General features: G+C 42.6%; 1 protein-coding gene across 2 annotated transcripts in view; it reads right to left on the reverse strand.

The window, feature by feature from the left end:
• The window catches only part of SEL1L3 (SEL1L family member 3), a 112,297-nt gene that overhangs the window by 59,326 nt on the left and 34,127 nt on the right, over positions 1–18,844 (reverse strand). For both annotated transcript variants that reach the window (XM_055434425.2, XM_055434426.2), the window contains exons 4-9: positions 18,335–18,456; positions 17,863–17,978; positions 15,408–15,466; positions 6,952–7,084; positions 4,960–5,092; positions 3,106–3,246 (exon numbers count right to left, since the gene is read on the reverse strand). In XM_055434425.2, the coding sequence (XP_055290400.2) occupies positions 3,106–3,246; positions 4,960–5,092; positions 6,952–7,084; positions 15,408–15,466; positions 17,863–17,978; positions 18,335–18,456 (704 nt within the window). The remainder of the gene's footprint in view (positions 1–3,105; positions 3,247–4,959; positions 5,093–6,951; positions 7,085–15,407; positions 15,467–17,862; positions 17,979–18,334; positions 18,457–18,844) is intronic.

The raw sequence follows: 18,844 nt of genomic DNA on the forward strand, positions 1-18,844 counted from the left end.
TCGTGTCCGACTCTGCGTGACCCCATAGACAGAAGTCCATCAGGGTCCCCCGTCCCTGGGATTCTCCAGGCAAGAATACTGGAGTGGGTTGCCATTTCCTTCTCCAATGCGTGAAAGTGAAAAGTGAAAGTGAAGTCGCTCAGTCGTGTCTGACTCGTAGTGACCCCATGGACTGCAGCCTACCAGGCTCCTCCATCCATGGGATTTTTTAAGCAAGAGTACTGGAGTGGCTTGCCATTGCCTTCTCCCTCTCTAGGATTAGGCAGACAGAATATCTGGTTAACTATGATTACCCCAAGTAAGGGCAGTGTGCCAGGCAGAGATGAATTTTAACGAGGAGTGTAGGCCCTACCTCTGCAGACAGCTCCCAGTTCCCACGGATGGGACAACGTAAACTAGACGTACAGGAGCTGACAGAACGGGGGTCTGAGTTTGGTTCTGGAGATGTGCCCACCCTGTCTGCCCCCATCCCTGTGCCACCTGCTCCTGGGCCTCAGGAAGTGGCAGGGAGAGGCGGGATGCAGGTGGCCCCATGCCTGGGGAGCCAGAGGTCCCCTCAGGGCATGCTCACTGGTGCTGATGTAAGCAGACTTGGCACCAGCAGGACCCACCTGGCTGGCTGGGCACCAGCAGCGAGCCTTGAAGCGGCCAACCCAGCTTTGCGCCCCCTCATCCCCCAGGGATGGGGCAGCTGTGTACGTTTCTGTGCTGCCATGTGACAGCTCCCCAGCACCGAAGCCCATCAAGTCTCAAGGTTCGGGGGCTCATGATTTGGGTTTTTAATGAGCTCCCTTTCTAGGCCTCCGCGGAGAATAAAATCATTCCACATTCTTTAAACGAAATTTCTGAGCTGTAAAAATAACACAAAAACATTCTTTATTGAGAGTATTTGCTTTAAAAAGAATGTTTTGTGAAAAATGATTCATTCCTGCTCCAAATCAGCAAAACTATATTTAAACATATCCAAAATCTCATGAAACTAGTTTTCAGGTGGATGTTGTCTTTGCCCGTTTAGCCTATACCTTCCAACATGCATCTCCTTCTTCTGTTCACCCAGCTCGGGGGGCAACTCAACCATCTCCCAGAAGACCCATGAAGACCGGGTAATAACAGATGAACACGTACACAGCAGCAGTGATTCTCAACTGGGGGCAGTTTGGCCTCCTGGGGGACACTTGGCAATGTCTGGAGACATTTTTGGTTGTTACATTTGAGTGGGGGCGGGGACATGGGAGGAGACAGAGTGCCGCTGATATCTAGTGGGTAGAGATCAGAAATACAGCTAATCATCCGAAAATGCACAGGACAGACCCTTCACAACAAAAAATGATCCAGTCCTGAACATCAACAGTGCCAAGACTGAGAAATGCTGAATACACCGCGTTTACTAAGTGCCAATACTCTAAGTATAAATTCATTTAAACCAACGCTAGGAGAGACAGACTCCTGTTTGTCATCCCTATTTTGCAGATGAGGAAACTAAGCCTCAGAGAAATGAAGTGGCTTGCCTAAGATCACACAGCTAGAAAGTACTGTTAAAATTGGAACCAGGGGCTCCCCTGGTGGCTCAGTAGTAAAGAATCCACCTGACAGTGCAGGAGACGTGGGTTTGATCCCTGCTCCAGGAAGATTCCACAAGCCTTGGAGCAACTAACCCTATGCACCACAACTACTGCACTCTGGAGCCCAGGAGTTGCAACTACTGAAGCCTGTGTGCTCTAGAGCCCATGCTCTGCAACAAGAGAAGCCACTGCCAAGGAGAAGCCTGCACACTGCATCTAGAGATTAGCCCCCAGTCACCACAACTAGAGAAAAGCTTGTGCAGCAACAAAGACCCAGCACAGCCCAAAATAAATACTAATAAATAAAATTAGGGAAAAAAATCACTCCCAGTGTCACTTCCTCCAGGAAGCCTACCCTGAACATCCTAGACTTCTAAGTAGAACTGACCACTGCCTTTGTGCAGTTGTCGATTACTCCCATAGCTTTTATTTATAAAAATACATGATGATTTTTCTTTACTTTCAAGTCTGTCCTTCCCAGGCAGAAACCTTGAATTATTTTACTTAACTCTGCAGTCTAGCCAAGTAACTGAGCAGTCACTCAGCAAATATCAAATGAACCAAAAATGAAATATCTTTTATGGTTTGAATTCTTTCAAGATGGGGTGAGCGTGAGTCACTGTCTGCAAAGAGAATCTATTCCACTGGACGCTCCATTTTTAGAAAGTTCTTAAGCGAAGCAGAAATCAGTTTCTGCATTGCCTTGACTCAAGGGTCTGATCGTACGCCCAGGAACACCGCAGGCTCTCACTAGTCGCTAAAATAGTTCTCATCACTCTCTTTATCGTTTCCTTCCCCAGGCTGCACACCTCCAGCTTCTCTCCTCTTCCCAACAGACACTGTTTCCAGATCCCTCAGGATCTTACAGTGTGTACTTAATTACAATGCAAACCATAATGGCAATGGACTTAAGCTGGCCACATCTGGGAAATATACACAGACTCCTGAAATGCCGCTTCAAAATACTTCAGGTCAGGGGGTCTCAAGTTCAAGTGCCCAAGGGCCCAGGCAGGTGAGATCTATGACTGAGGTAGACAAGAAGTGCTCAACTAGAGGCAGGAGGGGCTGCATGTGGACAAAACCCGTCTGTGCCAACCACTCACCTCTGAGCTCGCTGCCACTCAGGAACTGAGGCCCAGCATCGCCAGATCTTTGGATATTTTGACAAAAGCCAGAAATTTGTAGTTTATATGTTTTTAGAAACTGGTCACTAATTTTTAAAAACACTGACAACAATGTGTATGCCAGGGCAACCACATTTGGGGTCAGGTCTGACTGTCGGCTGTTTGTCTTTGGCCTTGGCTTTACATAAAGACTTGCTCAAGTGATTCCTAAATTTAAGTTTTTCTATTTAGTGTCACAAATGTGCACAGGTATATTGAGAGTGGTGGATGTACAAGGGCAGAATTTAAATTTGAAATTAAGCTAGCACACTAGTGTTTAAAATAACTTCAAGGCATAAATCACTAAAGAAGGTAAAGGAAAGCAGAAAAATAGAAACCTTTCTAACCAATGTCCAAAGACAAGGCATGGACTCAATTACCTGTCACCAAACTCAGCTCCAACAAGGCCTGAAACAAGCTTCGATGCTTGGCTCTCAGCTCCTTCTCCCAGGGGAAGGCTCTGCACGTCGAGGGCTGCCCATATCTGAGTTTCAGGTCCAGGTAGGAATTTCGGAGGTTGCCTACAGGAAAGGGAAGCCCCAGGTACTGTTAGAGGGAAGGGCTTGCTCCCTAAATCCCTTCCTCTAAGATGAACCAGAAATAAGGCATTAGACTTAAGCTTACTGGATATTGGTTTGAATACATCAGGGATTTGAAATTGGCTACTATGCCTCTGCCTCGAGGTCACAAATTCAAAGCCTCTTCCAAGGGAAATGTGCCAAAGTTGCTGATAGCTGTTGAATAATTCTACAGAATGAGCAGCTGGCCTCGGACGGGTCCCCAAGAGGCCAATATCTAGGCCATTTTGTTGGCAGTGTGACTCGAGGAGCAAAGCCCAGGGACCCCAGGGAATCGAGGCAGCAGAAGACGTTAGAAAAGTCCTCCCAATGCCACCACACAGATCAGCATGCAAGACCAGCCTTCTGACTCCGGGTATCTCTCCTGAAATTACATCAGCTATCAAAATCAGTTTCTTTCCTGTTTGGGATATTACTATTCTATATATCTTCCCCCTCTTCTGACAGCATCATATTTTCTGGATGATTCAGCGGTGAAAGCGGCAGCTGGGGGACTAGTATAGCCTATTCTTAAATTAAATTGCAGAAGTGCTGCCTTTCCACACTTACCTATCATCATCTCTAATCACTTCCCAGGACCATTTTATGTGAACCCTATCAGAATGGGGTATTGTGCAAGAGGCATCTATCCCTCCATGGCCTGAAATGGGAAGTTCAGCTCTGGGGATGGTGCGATATCTTGGCGGGACTGAAATACTCAATTTGCTTTTGCTGATGGCAAAGGTCCCACAGGAATTTCTCTTCCAGAAGGAACATATGTGACTAACTCTAGTGCCACCATACCATGCAAGAAGATCTATAGCCAGAGAAATTTGTAAGTGCTAGGTCCAAGCTGGAACATTGGAAGATGAGACGAGTTTTATAACAGGTACACCCTCCATATGAATGAAAGGATGTCCATGCAAATATGGGCAGGCCTGAAAACACTCTATTTGAAATTCATTCTTTCTGTTGAAAAATAACCAATGTCTTCCAGAATGAGTCAATTTCAAGGATTTAAAAAAAATAAAACCCAGTCCCTAACAACAAAGCCATTGTTCAACATTTCTGAAAGCTAATATTCAGATATTAATGGCCCAAGACAAAAGTGCACCGATGGGGAAACATTTCTAATGATTAATTTATTTTCCAATTCATTTTTATTTTCTTAGACTGGCCTAAGATCGCATTATGGATGGGAATAATACAATTTGAGGCTCAAAACACTCTCATTTATATTCTTAAACTAAATTACAGCTGCTTAAAGCTATGAAGCAGCCTTGGGTTCCTGCTGAGTGTTGGTCCTGTTGGGATCTAGGTACAAGGCACACTTTCATTTGCATCAATCTATGGAGGTCATACTTGTCCCCACTGGTCAAGTCACATGTGTTCTATTTCAGCCTCCTGAGGAAGAAGCCTTCTCAGGCTCAGATGGTAAAGAATCCACCTGTAATGAGGGAGACCTGGGTTCAATCCCTGGGTCAGGAAGATACCCCGGAGAAGGGAATGGCAACCCACTCCAGTATTCTTGCCTGGAGAATCCCTGGCAGGCCCCAATCCATAGGGTCACAAAAAGTCAGACATGACTGAGTGACTAACACACTCACAGGAAGAAGCCAAACATGTTGATACAAATGCCCAGAGCTAGAGCTTGCTCTCCTTAAGTTCAGTACTTACATGCTTCTTGTCTCCTGTCCCCCTGCTGCACCGTGGATGTATACACAGACACTATTTCTTGCACTTCTGCACACCTTTCGTAATATAACTTGATTTGTTCAGAAAGTTGCTTCTCGAGGAGGGGATTGAAAATCTACAAAAGGGCAAGAAAACGAAAGGAACAACAACTGCCATCAAACGCCCATGGATACCTATGCTGGATTTCCTTCTCCCACTGATAGCCCCAGTTGGCTTTTTTGTACACAGATCGTCCTTTCTGGATTCTCAAAAGAAGGGTGTTACTAGGAATTGAAGGGCATGCCAGCTCTGATCGCTTCCCTCTGGCTTCCTTTTTGTAGCATCTTCTCGTCTGCAGAGCTTCTTAAATGTTAGATTTCCCAGGGACCCGATCTCCATGCTCTCTTCTTCCCCATTGCTGCATTCTATCCCCAGAGATCACCTTCATCATCCCAGAGTTCCCGAAGGTCACCAAATCCAACTGTGATGCACCTGCTCCCTGGCAGCCCTCCTCTCATTTTCTTCAGCTTGGAAGTCTCCTGCTCAACTTCTAAGAGTTAGATCCAAGGTCACCACTTCAGGGCTGCCTCCCTAGCAGCCCACCCACCTTCACATGAGTACCCAAGCAGATGAGCCCGCCTCAGCACTCCCAAACACCGTGCTCACGTCCAAATGAAAGCATGGACCCCATTCTTTCATGACTTAACTGTTTAAGACCCAGGCAGGGAGCTGCTCAAGACCAGAGGTCTTATCTCAACTCAGTGGTTTTCAAAATGCGGGTTGTGACCCATTGTCGGAGGGTCATGACATTATTTCAGTGGTTTGTAACAGCAGTGATTTTGTTTTTTATGAAGCAGAACACAAAATATCATAGTACACTGAACACAACAAGGGTCTGGGTTCTTAGTAAAATTCTTCTTTCAGTTTTGTGTGTATACATTTATGTGTGTGTATGTACATGCATATATATATGTAGGTACTGCATATGTATGAATATGTATTTACTGCTCATGCTTTTAAAACGGAATTTTTTTAATTGTTGTAGATCACCTTCAAAAAAAAGTTTGAAAGTCACCACCTAAATTCATCTTGGATGCCTTAGCATCTTGTACAGAGCCTGGCACACAGTAGGTGCTTCATAAGTACTGGTTGCACAAATGAACAAATGAATTTCATTTTTTTTTCTCTTCTAGAGATTTCTCAGCAGGGGCTCTAAGATGACCCATAGGCGAAAAGGTGCCCCAGTTTTCCTAACTGATTTTACCTAGTAACTCCTGATTTTCCCAGAACAAACTCCACAAGGTAATGGGAATGAAAAAATATATATATTCCTTTTTCAGGTATCCAGCGATCTCCTTACCAAAGCACAAAAAGCAACCAGGGTGAAGTTTCCCATGTGGGGCAACCCCCCTCTAGCTGTTAGCCCTGCTGGAGCTGGCCTGAAGACTTGGACAATTCCATTCCATTTGTGGGTGAGTTTTGGACTTGAGAATTCAATTCTGACGACAGGTCCCTCTGTGATCTCTGCCACCGCAGTTCACTCCACCCAGTATGAGCTGAAGGCCTGTTTCTGGAGAAAGCAGTATGCAGAGCCAAGAGTCTAATTTCCTGGAGTGTCTCCTTTTCTGATACTTTAAATAATAGCATATAAAAGAAGTTTTACCAAATAACTAAGCTTCTCTCCTTTCATTAGCTTAATCACTGGATAGGCAACAGCCTGATAAATATCGACTCTATAATTAAGCTGCTAGTTATTAAAACAGAGGAAGTAAATGGTTTCCATTTTATGAGTACTAAATGAACCAAACGTTAACAAAAATCTATTATCGTGTTTGCAGGGGGGAAAAGCCTCAATATTAATTATGTTTAGTGACAGAGCTGATGCGAGGTCTGGCATGGATAAATCTTTTGTTTGCCCTGGACTGAGTTCCATGTTCCTGAGCCACATGCCCATCACCCATAAGCGCCCAAATGTACCTTGGTCCTCTGGCTCACCTGTGCAGGGTGCAGAGCGTGGAGGCGATAGTACTTCAGGGGTCCAAAAAACCCTTCGATGCCGGCCACATACCTGCTCCCTCCAATAATGAAGTAACCAGAGGTGTCATTATAATGAAAATCCTCACGGAAACTAGAAAAGTACAAAGGATTAATAGAGCTCTGGGTTTGAACAGATTTTTTTAAACTCATTCATTGACCCTCCTTGACTTAAAACCCCAAATTTCCACAAACCCTTTACTCTGAATTCGAGATGAGATTATGGTGGGGTCAGGCAGGCTTGAGCTAAGATCCCATCTCTGCTATTTACCAGCTGTGTGACCTTGGATCAGTTGCTTAACCTCTCTGACATTGAGGCTTCTCATTAGTAAAAATGATAATTCCTCTCTTACTGGGTTGGTAAAAGGATTCAGTTCAGTTCAGTTCAGTTCAGTCGCTCAGTCGTGTCCGACTGCGCGACCCTAAGAATCACAGCACGCCAGGCCTCCCTGTCCATCACCAACTCCCGGAGTTCACTCAAACTCATGTTCACAGAGTCGGTGATGCCATCCAGTCATCTCATTCTCTGTCGTCCCCTTCTCCTCCCACCCCTAACCTTTCCCAGCATTAGAGTCTTTTCCAGTGAGTCAACTCATCACATGAGGTGGCCAAAGTATTGCAGTTTCAGCTTTAGCATCAGTCCTTCCAATGAACACCCAGGATTGATCTCCTTTAGAATGGACTGGTTGGATCTCCTTGCAGTCCAAGGGACTCTCAAGAGTCTTCTCCAACACCACAGTTCAAAAGCATCAATTCTTCAGCGATCAGTCTTCTTCACAGTCCAACTCTCACATCCAGACATGACCACGGGAAAAACCATAGCCTTGACGAGACGGACCTTTGTTGGCAAAGTAATGTCTCTGCTTTTTAATATACTATCGATTAGGTAGATGCAAAGACAAACATGCAGCATCTATTAATAGCTAAGTGCCTTGCCCACCAGAAATATTCAATGCAAATGAAAGAAAAAGTGTTAGTCACTCAGTCATATCTGACTCTTTGTGACCCCATGGACTATAGCCCAACAGACTCCTCTGTCCAGGAAGTTCTCTAGGCAAGAATACTGGAGTAGGTAGTCATTCCCTTCTTCAGAGAATCTTCCTGACCCGGGGATCCAATCCGGGTCTCCTGAATTGCAGACAGATTCTTTACTGAAAACATACAGCATCTATTAATAGCAAAGTGCCTTGCCCACCATAAATATTTAATACATGCCAACTATTGATATTGGTGAAACTGCTTAGAATCACTGGATTTATGTGCTAATTGCTAATCTTAAATAGAAATATTTTACTCTAAAAGAAAAAAAGAAAATTTGTTGAGTAGACAGAAGGTGAATGTGGAAAAAATAAAAACACACCCTATTAGATAAGAACCAAGGTCAAATTCAGAGTTAGGAGAAGGAGGCCATAGCAAGGTCACAGGACTTGGCCAAAGATAAGAGGTCAGCACAGATGACATGTTGGAAGTCCACTTTGTCTTGAAAGACTCAAAGGATCAGGGAGGAAAATGGAGGAGGAAAATGGGTTGACATGAATAAAATGCACGAAGCTGTCCCTGGCAGCATTGTTTACATCCACCAAAGACTGGAAAAGTCCAGGTGTCTGTCAGTGAGGACTGGTACCCACACCATTCAATGGGTCTTAGGCATGAGCTCTTTTATTACATAGTTTAAAAAAGAACAAAATGTTCTGGAGAAATATCTAAAATATACTGTTAAGTGAAAAAGATAAAAATGTAAGAGCAGAGCAATGCATATACATTTTATCCAAGGAAGAGAAGAATGGATTTTTTTTGTATCTGCATTTACAAAAACTCTGGAGAGAGAGATATATATAAGAAACTAATAGAAATATTTCCCCCCGGCATGAGGGTTAGGGGATGGAGTGGATGGGGGCAGAGATAGAAGCAAAACATCTAACTATAGACCTTTTCACATAGTTTTGGTTTTTCTGCCATGCACATTTACTACCAATTGAGAAAGTAAAATAGGTGTGGGTGGACAAGTTGCCATAGGAGCATATGTGAACAGCAAGGGGGGATCAAGACAGGCATCAAGTGAGAAGCCAGGCAGAGACGAAAGAACCAGGGAGTGCTGAGGGCAGATGGCAGCAGAAGGGAAGGACACAGCTCTTCAGGCAGGCTGCCAGGAGCAAGGGGCCAGGGTGAAGCAGATGGGACAGAGCGGCCACCAGTGGTTGGGGCAGAAGCCAGGCAACCTGGGGTCATCTCAGGAGAGAAGATGGGCTGACTGTCAGCCAGAAACCCAACCCTGAGCAGGTATTCCTGGCTGGAAGGAAGACACAAAGGTGAAGAAATGGGCACTGACAGCATCACCCTATGGTGGCCAGAGGAAACACTTAGAAATCAGCTTTCTGCAAAGGCAACTAATGTGGAAAAGAAATGCTTTATTGCCTGCTATTTCTTTCTCCAGAATCTTAGGCTTGAAGGGCCCTGGGAAGATGATGGTCTCTTCTTCTTCTTTTTTTTTTTAAAGGCAGGACCACAAAGTTATTATCTCTGAAAGTGGTGAATGATTCTGCTTCTTAAGACCTTTGAAAGATTTGAACATTCCAACTACCCTCGTAAGGAGGTAATACCAGGACTTGGTGGACACAAAGCAACACTTTTGAAGTAGAAGCTCTCATGACAGAACTCTGCTTAACCAATTCACCCGCTCACCTCATGGCCCATCCCTACAACGTAATGGATACTAGCCAGCTGAGGTTACTCTCTGGGACCCTCGTCTTCTCATTTTTAAATGGAGAAAATATTAGTACCTATCTACAGGTGGCACTAATGGTAAAGAACCCACCTGCCAATGCAGGAGACATAAGAGATGTGGGTTCAATGTTGGGTCAGGAAGATCCCTTGGAGGAAGGCATGGCAACCCACACCAGTATTCTTGCTTGAAGAACCCCCATGGACACAGGAGCCTGGCGGGCTACGTTCCATAGGGTTGCGCAGAGTCAGACACAACTGAAGCGATTTGGCATGCACACACACACAAGGTCATTGGGAGAAATTAGCATTTAAACAAAGCATTAATAACAATGCCTGGCACATAGTAGGCACCATAACTGTTATTATTATTATTAACCTAGTCCACTCTAGTACTTATGCTGCCATTTGTTGAGCTGTATGCTTCCCAAGAATAAGATGTGAAAAAGTGACAGTCGCCCAGTCAGGTCTGACTCTGGGACCCCATGGACTGTAGCCCACCAGGCCCCTCTGCCCATGGGGTTTCCCAGCCAAGAAAACTGGAATGGGTTGCCATTTCCTCCTCCAGGGGATCAAACCCTTGTCTCCTGCACTGCAAGCAGATCAAACCCTTGTCTCCTTGTCCCTGACTCAGGGATCAAACCCTTGTCTCCTGCACCGCAAGCAGATTCTTTACCATCTAAGCCAACAGGGAAGCCCCTCACTCACTTTCACTGTTTTCGTGCTTACCAAGAATAAGATGTGTTTGTTCCCAAACCCGTTTGGTCATTGTAACCCTACAATGTAATTAAATTTTATGTAATCCCAAAAGCATGGAAAAGAAAGATATGTTCATTCTTTAAAAATTAAGTTGAATATTTTGGGTAGACTCAGTAAAGAATGGTTACTAAAAAAGCTCTTATGGAATTAGGACAGCTGGAAAAGGCTGGGAAAAGAAACTGAAGAAATCTTGATGAATTTTGGGCTTCGATGGTTTCACAAATGTCTTTGTTTTCTTTTCATTTGGAAGAAACAGAAATTGGGTACCGTTTATGCCAGAAAGATCACAAGAAACTCCAATCAGTAGATCCATACTCAAAGAGACAAGGCTGTAACTAGAAAGACTAGCAAATGAGTGTACATATCCATTGTTTCAATTAAAATAAAATGCTTATGGAATACTTTTATGGATCTTTGCTTTAACTGAATTCTCAATTAATCAATAAATTACTTTGTCCCTATGGTACTAGCTTGTAATTTTTTGTCATTATTATAATACAATTAATAGATCCTTTCAGTTCCATCTCCCTCCACATTTTTCTTCTCTAACATTCTCAGTGGCTGCATAGAGATTGTAAGAAATTCCTTGCACTGTGCATTGTTTGATGGTCATCAATTTTGCTGACATAAAAGCTGAGCTAGATGGTTCGAAAGCCCAAGCCTGTCCTTTCCCCGCGCAAGCATCAGACACGCTGGCAAGCTATCTTTACTCTTATCTGGACATAGGAGATTGCCCTGGTTTATTACCGTGAAGGACCCAGCAGTGGGAAGATTGCCTCCATCGTTAAATAGGCTTCGCTCAAAACTAGGGAACAGCTTTGGCTCGAGGGTTCCGTAGCAGGGGAACTTAGAGCCTCAAATGAGCCTCTTACCCCTTAAAGTAATTCTCATCTTAAGTGTCACCTCCTCATGGCCTGGTCTAAATTCTGACCCCTTTGTGGTCCTCTGAAGCCAACAACCTCCTTATTTCCTTCCCTGCATTTATCACAATTTGCAATTTTAAATTTATTTGTGAATATATTTGTTTAAAATCTGTCTTCCCCATGCTAGAATTTTTAGCTCCATGAAGGCAGGGACAGATTGTATTCTTGTTCATTGTTTTATTCCCAGAGTTGAGCACTGTGTCAGGCATGTGGTAAATGTGTTGGATGAATGAATATATACTGGATGGATAGATGGATGGATGAATGAATTCAACAGCAGACGAGTCTGCAATTGTCACTGCAGCCTTTCATGCAGTGCAGCACTGTACTTCTCAGCACATAATTACTGATCTTCCTACACCACTTTTGTAGGATAACAGCTATCATTATGTTTACATTATGAGAACAAATAAAAAAAGGATTAAGAGACTTTCCTTGGAACACCTATAAACACCTGAAATATTTGATGTGTAGTGTACTGATTTGGCCCATTCTGAAATCTCTCTGGTGAATGAGATTTCAAAAATATTTAACCACAGGACTCCCAGGTGGGCCCAAGATTAACTCTTTAATTGTTCTATTGATGGTGGTGGTAGAGGGGGTACCCCAGGAGTATAGGATGAGCAGCTGAGATGGTGGTGAGGGGCAGTCTTGGGCCTGGATACTGCCAATATTATTCCCAGGTAAGGAACCATTTCAAAGCTTTCATGGGGATGTTGAGTTGGTGTGTACCTGAACATGAGTCTTGAACTCTGGAATCCTGTATGATCATACTGGTTCTGTCTTTACTTAAAATTTTGTTATTTTGTGAATGTTCCTGGTGGTCCAGTGGCTAAGACTCTGAATTTCCACCATGGAGGGCCTGGGTTCAATCCCTGGTCAGGGAACTAGATCCCACATGTAGTAACTAAAAAGATCCCACATGCCACAACTAAGACTCAGCACAGCCAAATAAATACAAATAAATATTAAAGAAAAATTTGGTACTTTGTGCATCAAGGATTCTTTACATTAATCCTGATTTTTGAAACACTGTTGAATGCTATTTATTATGAAGATTGTTATGAGTTGAATTTTGCCCCCTGTAAAATGCATATGTTGAATCTGAACCCCCAGTATGGATAGGACCTTATTTGGATATAGGGTCATTACAGATATAGTTAGTTAAAATGAGATCATGCTAGAATAGGGTGGACTTTAATCCAGTATGACTGGTAAACCTTAGAAAAAGGGGAAACTTGGACAAAGACAGACATGCAGGGAAAATGTCATGTGAGAATTGGAGTTATGCTGCCACAAGTCAAGGAACTATTAGAAGCTGGAGAGAAGCTTAAAACAGCTCTTTCCCTAGAGCCTGCAGAGAGAGCATGGCTCTGCCAACACCTAGATATTGGCCCTCCAACCTCTAGAACTGAGAGGCAATTAATTTCTCTTGCTTAAAGAGGTGATGCTAGAGGTAAAGAACCCTCTTGCCAAAGCAGGAGACATAAGAGACGTAGGTTCCATCCATGAGTTGGGAAGATCCCCTGGAAGAGGGCATGGCAACCCACTCCAGTATTCTTGCCTGGAGAATCCCACGGACAGAGGACCCCGGCGGGCTACAGTCCAGGGGTTCTCAAAGAGTCGGACATGACTGAAGTGACTTAGCCCAAGTCATTCAGTTTGTGGTACTGTGTTCTGGCAGCCTTGGCAAAATAATATAATCACTAAGTTTGGGGGGACTTCCTTAAATTTTATGTGGAAGGTGCCCTCCTCGCCTTACCCTGGTCCTAGCTCTGGATCTTACTGTGATTCACTCCACTCATGACAGCAGCTACATTTTGCAGATTTAAGAAGAAAGGAAGCCCTGACATAGAAAAAAAAAGAAAAGCTTAAGAAATTCAATTGGTTGTCAAAAGTGTCTGAGGTTGGAGATGGGTGTCAGGGGAGAAAGGGCAGGTATTATTTTAGACTTTATATCCTGAAATGCAAACCCTTAATTTCTGGGTCAGGACTTCCCTAGTAGTCCAGTGGTTAAGAATCCAACTGCCAACGCAAAGGACACACGTTTGCTCCCAGGTCCAGGAAGATTCCACATGCCACAGGCAACTGTACGGCACAAATTTTGAGCCTGTGCATCCTAGAGCCTGTGTTCCACAAAAAGAGTGGCCACCGAGATGAGAAGCCCGAGCACTGCAACTAGAGAGTAGCCCCCACTTGCCGTAACTAGAGAAAGTCCACGCAGCAATGAAGACCCAGCACAGCCAAAACTAAATAAATAAATTTTAAAAAACATTTCTGGGGCAGAACAGGGTACTTGAAGAGATTTCCAAAGGGGCCACACATCATCTGTTTCTCCAGAGTAAACTCCCTGCCTTTCCTATTCTCAAAGTCTTCATAGAAGAGCCTGTGGTTGCCCATTATATAACAAAACTCCTATCTATCGAATTCTTTCTGACTGGTCTAAATCCACCTGGTGCCCTTGAGACTTCTGCTCTGACCTAAGATCTTGGCCTCTGTGCTTCAACATTGCCATCCACTCACCCCTGACTTTCTCTTTGTAAGCTAAGGAATACCACTGCTTTAGCCTCTCTCAGTAACTCTAATCCATTAATCTGGTCATGGACATAAGAATTGTTCTATGTGCCCAGAGCCTGACATAATTGTTTGATTTAAATGTAAAGAGAAATGGTGCGGGAGGAAAGTAGAGTGTGTGCTCCCTACTCTGCTGTCATCACCCCTCTTTGCTTTCCTTTCTTTAATAATTGGTTTCTAAGAAAATTTGGACTGCTCAGTGACTCTGAGTGAACAGAGCCTGTTTGGAGAGACAGTTTTATGCTTGGTGTTGTGAAATGCCTAAAGGATGAAGGAATGAACCACTTTGCCACCCCCCAGCCAAAGTGCCCAACAGTCCTGATTTTCTTCTTTTTTCTTTTGGCCATACAGCACAGCATGCAGATTTTAATTCCCAGATGAGGGATTGATTCTGTGCCCAGTGCAGAGGAAGCCCAGAGTCCTAACCACTGGAGTGCCAGGGAATTCCTCTGCTAAGTTTTTTTTTAAATTATACATACATAGCTACTAATTTTTGTGTCTGTTTTATAAACACACACACACACACACACACATGTATATATACAGGTGCTTCCCAGGTGGCTCAGTGGTAAAGAATCCACCTGCCAATGCAGGAGACATAGGTTCAATCCCTGGATCAGGAAGATCCCATTAAGGAGGGCATGGCAACCCATTCCAGTATTCTTGCCTGAAAAATCCCATGGACAAAAGAGCCTGGTGGGCTCCAGTCCATGGGGTCACAAAAGAGCTGGACATGACTGAGCAACTGAACAAATTATTTCTGTCTCCAGATCTCATTGTAAATTCTTCCTTTCATGGCACCATGATGAGGTATCCTGAGTTCCTAAAGAACTCATGCCCCATGGTTCTACCACTATAAAACCCACTCTTAATCAGGGATGCAGAAGCAAGTTAAAATTATGACATACAAGGAAAAAGACCCAATTCTCAGTTTATGTAACTCTTGTAGAGAATGATTATATAAAGATGAAAAGTTAGCCCAATATCAATAGTTACATACATTTCAAATTGAGATTATAAACATAAATATGAAGGCTGTCTGCTTTTATGTTTTACACTAAGTCAAAGTTATCAACCCCTCCCAATAAGCAACATTAATACTTTGATTTGTTTTCCAGAATCCTTTGTAAACGATAATTTTCAAAGAACATGAATTATGCAGTGCTATGAAAGGAAGAATTTACAAGGAGATCTGGAGACAGAACTAGTTCCTCTTGCTTGGGAAAAAACAAAAAGAAGGTTGTGGGGAAAACAAGGAGAGTTTGTGGGCAAGAAAAAAAAAAAGTACAAAGATTAACTTCAAGGCAGATTAGTTAGCATTCGTGCTTAGAAAAGCTGAATCAGACAGGGTAGGAATAAGATTAGGGTGCAGGACTCACGCAGGAAGATTCCTTAACCCTCATCCAGAAAATTTTGACACAAGAGAAAAGCCACACTTACCTAAGGGTCTGATTGTGGTAGTCTTTCAAATCCTGCCCAGTGCTGGTGGTTACTGTTATCTATGTTGGGAGAGAGACACAAGGATTAGTACTGCCTCCAGACCCCACACCATAGATACAGTCCTGGGGATGAGTTACTCATAAAATATGCTTCATAGTCTTTTGTTTGGTCAGTTTCTGCAAAAAACAAGATAGCAGTTTACTAACCCTGTGTATATTTTGAGACTTAAGAAATTTAATTTCTCCAAATGACTTGAGATGATAAAAATAACTATAACGTAGTTTTCCCCAGGGGGTTGCAGACACTTCCAAACTTTGAGTCAAAAGATTCTTTTGGTGAATTCGTGCTTGAAAGCTTGTTGCATAGAAAGACAAAGAAAGGTGTGACATACTACGAGGAGTCCTTAACCTGGACTGTGATTCCAGGAGAGCCTCAGTGGGGAAAACAAGTCTGGGAATGAACATTCTTCATACATTACAGCTTCCCACTCGCTCTCCCTCAGCACTAAGAATCGTCACCATCACTTCAATGGACAATGTTTTCGTCATGAATGTTGTTAGCTGTCATGCATTCTTCTCGTGTCTGGACTACAACATAAGCCCTTAAGGTTAGGGGGCTCTTTGACTCTCCAGTGCTACCACAGAGCAAGTGTTCAGAAAACACATTCTGGCTTAACTAGATTCTCAAACATGTAGCTCCAACACCATGTCTCTGAAAGAAAAGCTAACCCAGAAAAAGCAGTCCAATTCAGCCATAGACTCCATGTTGTTTCAGAGAAAAAAATGACTCAGGCCAATTGTCTTTTTAAACCAACCATTTACTTTAGGCCAATGTGTCCATTTAGTCAAAGTAATTAATATAGTGGTCTTACCACAGAGCTGGATTTTGTGTGGAAAAACAATAAGTATTATTTTGGAACCTATGGGTAACAGGGAGAGCAGATGGGATGCAAAGATAAAAGGGCAATTGGTGAATGTCTACTAAAAAAAAAACTAGCTTTTTTTTTTCTTTCTACTCCATCTGGTCTTCCTAACTCTTCTCTTCTGCTTTACCCAATCACGTACTCTGCCATTAGTTAAAGGATTACTTTGATTTACTCCTCTGTTTAAAAAACTTCAGTGACACCATGCTGCATGGCAAGAAGAAATTGGAAGTGAGCATCCAACGATGGTCTAAAATATCCCCTCTGTTTCTCCATTTAAACTGTCCCCCGTCTGTAGGAACCTTCTTTAGGAACCCTTCCCTGAGCATCCCAGCATGAAGTTGGATGTCTCTCTTCTGCGAACGAATGTGAATCATTTGGCAATTAGGCTCACCTTATGACACCCCTTTACCTGCTCTCTGTGACTTCCATAAATAGTCTCTAAGCTCCTTGATCATAGTGCCTGGCATACAGCGGGCATAAAATAAGACCTGGGATTTGCTCTGATGATTTGATACCTAAGTGATACGAGGCACTGAACTGACCTTAAGAGAAAGCAGCGACCAAGCTATAATGCCATCATAATCTTCATGCAAATGAGATGCTAAAACTCGGACCGCAGCAATGTCACCTAACAACATTTAAGGAAACAAGCGTACAAAAAATGCCGGCTAATATCTTACAGACTCTCCTCAGTTAAGCTACAAGGACTGACCCAATTTCTCTTCTCTTCAGAAAAAGGAAATGTGATAAACCTAACCACCAAGGGAAGTCTGTGTATTCTCTAACACAGAAGACAAACAAAACGTCTTTTCCAGTTTCGCTATCAGAAAATCACAAATCAGTAAGAAAAGCTGATAAGAAAGTAACCAGAAGAAAGGTAGTACACCAATATCATATATAACAATATAAAGGAATGGAATTATCTTCAATAATAATAAGAGATTTGCCATAATCCATAAAAACTGTGTTATAAGTGCTTGAAACTGTTATGTGCAGTGTTTCGTAGTACAAAGTAGATGAAGAACGTCCGCCTCACAAGAATTATCACACAGGTTTGTTGGTTATTATTTGTTTAATGCCAAGCACAAGCAATTGTTTTCACTGCCAAAAACAGTCAAACCATTTCTTGGCTGAGCTAACCAATAAATTTCCCATAAAAAAGTTGTAGGTTTGATAACACTATATAAATTTGGCCAAGGCTGTTTTACCATTTATCTTCTCAAAGCCTATCTTGCTAGGAAAAAAGGCTTGAATTGCTCAGATAATTGTGGTTATATAGCTAGATGTATTATTTACTCATTCACAATATAGTCGAAAAAAGCACTTTAAAAGTTAATTAAATGGGATAGAATGCTTATGATTTAAGCTTCCAACTATAAAATTCTTATTTAAAAAAGTGTTATGGTTGTAACAGTTTATCAGTTACCACAAATTTGTTTTTGCAGATTTCCTAGCTCCCTGACTTTACAGCAATGCATAAAGTTAAGTGATGGTGCTGATATGATTCATGATGGAACATGCTCTTGGTACCTGGCCACCATTAAAAGAGATATCCAGGCGAAACCACTCCTTCAAAGGTATGGTGAATTTCGTTTTTACAGCAAGGTCTTCTCCTTTGACAAGATGCATTTGAATATGCAAGTAGCCTAAAGGGAAAACAAAAGTTTGTGAAAATGGACAAAGAATACTTAGAAGTGAAGGAAGAGGCTATATCTTTTCAATGATTTTCCCAAAAAAGCTATGACTAGATCACATTCCTTCTTCCTTTAAATAAAAGCAAAACGAAATGAAACAACAAAAACACCTAAGTGCATTCGTCTGTATTGAAAATGTTTGTTTTAAGCTTCCAGAAAAAGTTGAACTTGAAGCACATATTTGGAAACCATCATTCTTACTGCATTGTTACGATGACAACATTCCTTATTCTAGACAGACGTATCAGCCAAAAGACAGAGCATGAGAAAACCACACTATTGTTCTAAAGATTCTATTTCATACTTACCCTCTTCAGTAAGAAATATAGAAGGGGTGCCGTACATCTCATTAGAATCAACAAAGTACAGAATCCCACAGAGATTGGACTTGCAATAATGGAGTAAATAAAGCCACAGTGAAACAGTAAACCTGCAAGAGTGAGGAGGAAAAAAATTCTGCAGATTGATATCATCCCAGAACAGGTAATTACAGTTAACAATGACCGAGTAAATTGCTTTTTTTCCATTGAAGGGATGAATTTGCCTTCGTGCTCATCATGGGAGATCCACTTGCAACGCTTGATTTTAGAAACAAAGGAGGTAGTTATAGTAACTGCAAAAGACAGGAGTTAAGCATCACTGTACAAAACTAGCAGACATTGTACCTTGCACCAAAAACTCTTCCTGTGCCTTTTTGAGACTCACACGGACCTGCCATTTGAATACTTGATTAAGGCTTATAAAGCCAGACACAGACTAAAACTCTGGGTTTTAATAAGAGATGATTTGATAAGAAGCTAGTCTAATTTCAATGATTA

This window comes from Moschus berezovskii, chromosome 5 (genome assembly GCF_049115385.1).
Source record: "Moschus berezovskii isolate FMDL1 chromosome 5, NW_MosBer_1.0, whole genome shotgun sequence".
NCBI classification, from domain to species: domain Eukaryota; kingdom Metazoa; phylum Chordata; class Mammalia; order Artiodactyla; family Moschidae; genus Moschus; species Moschus berezovskii.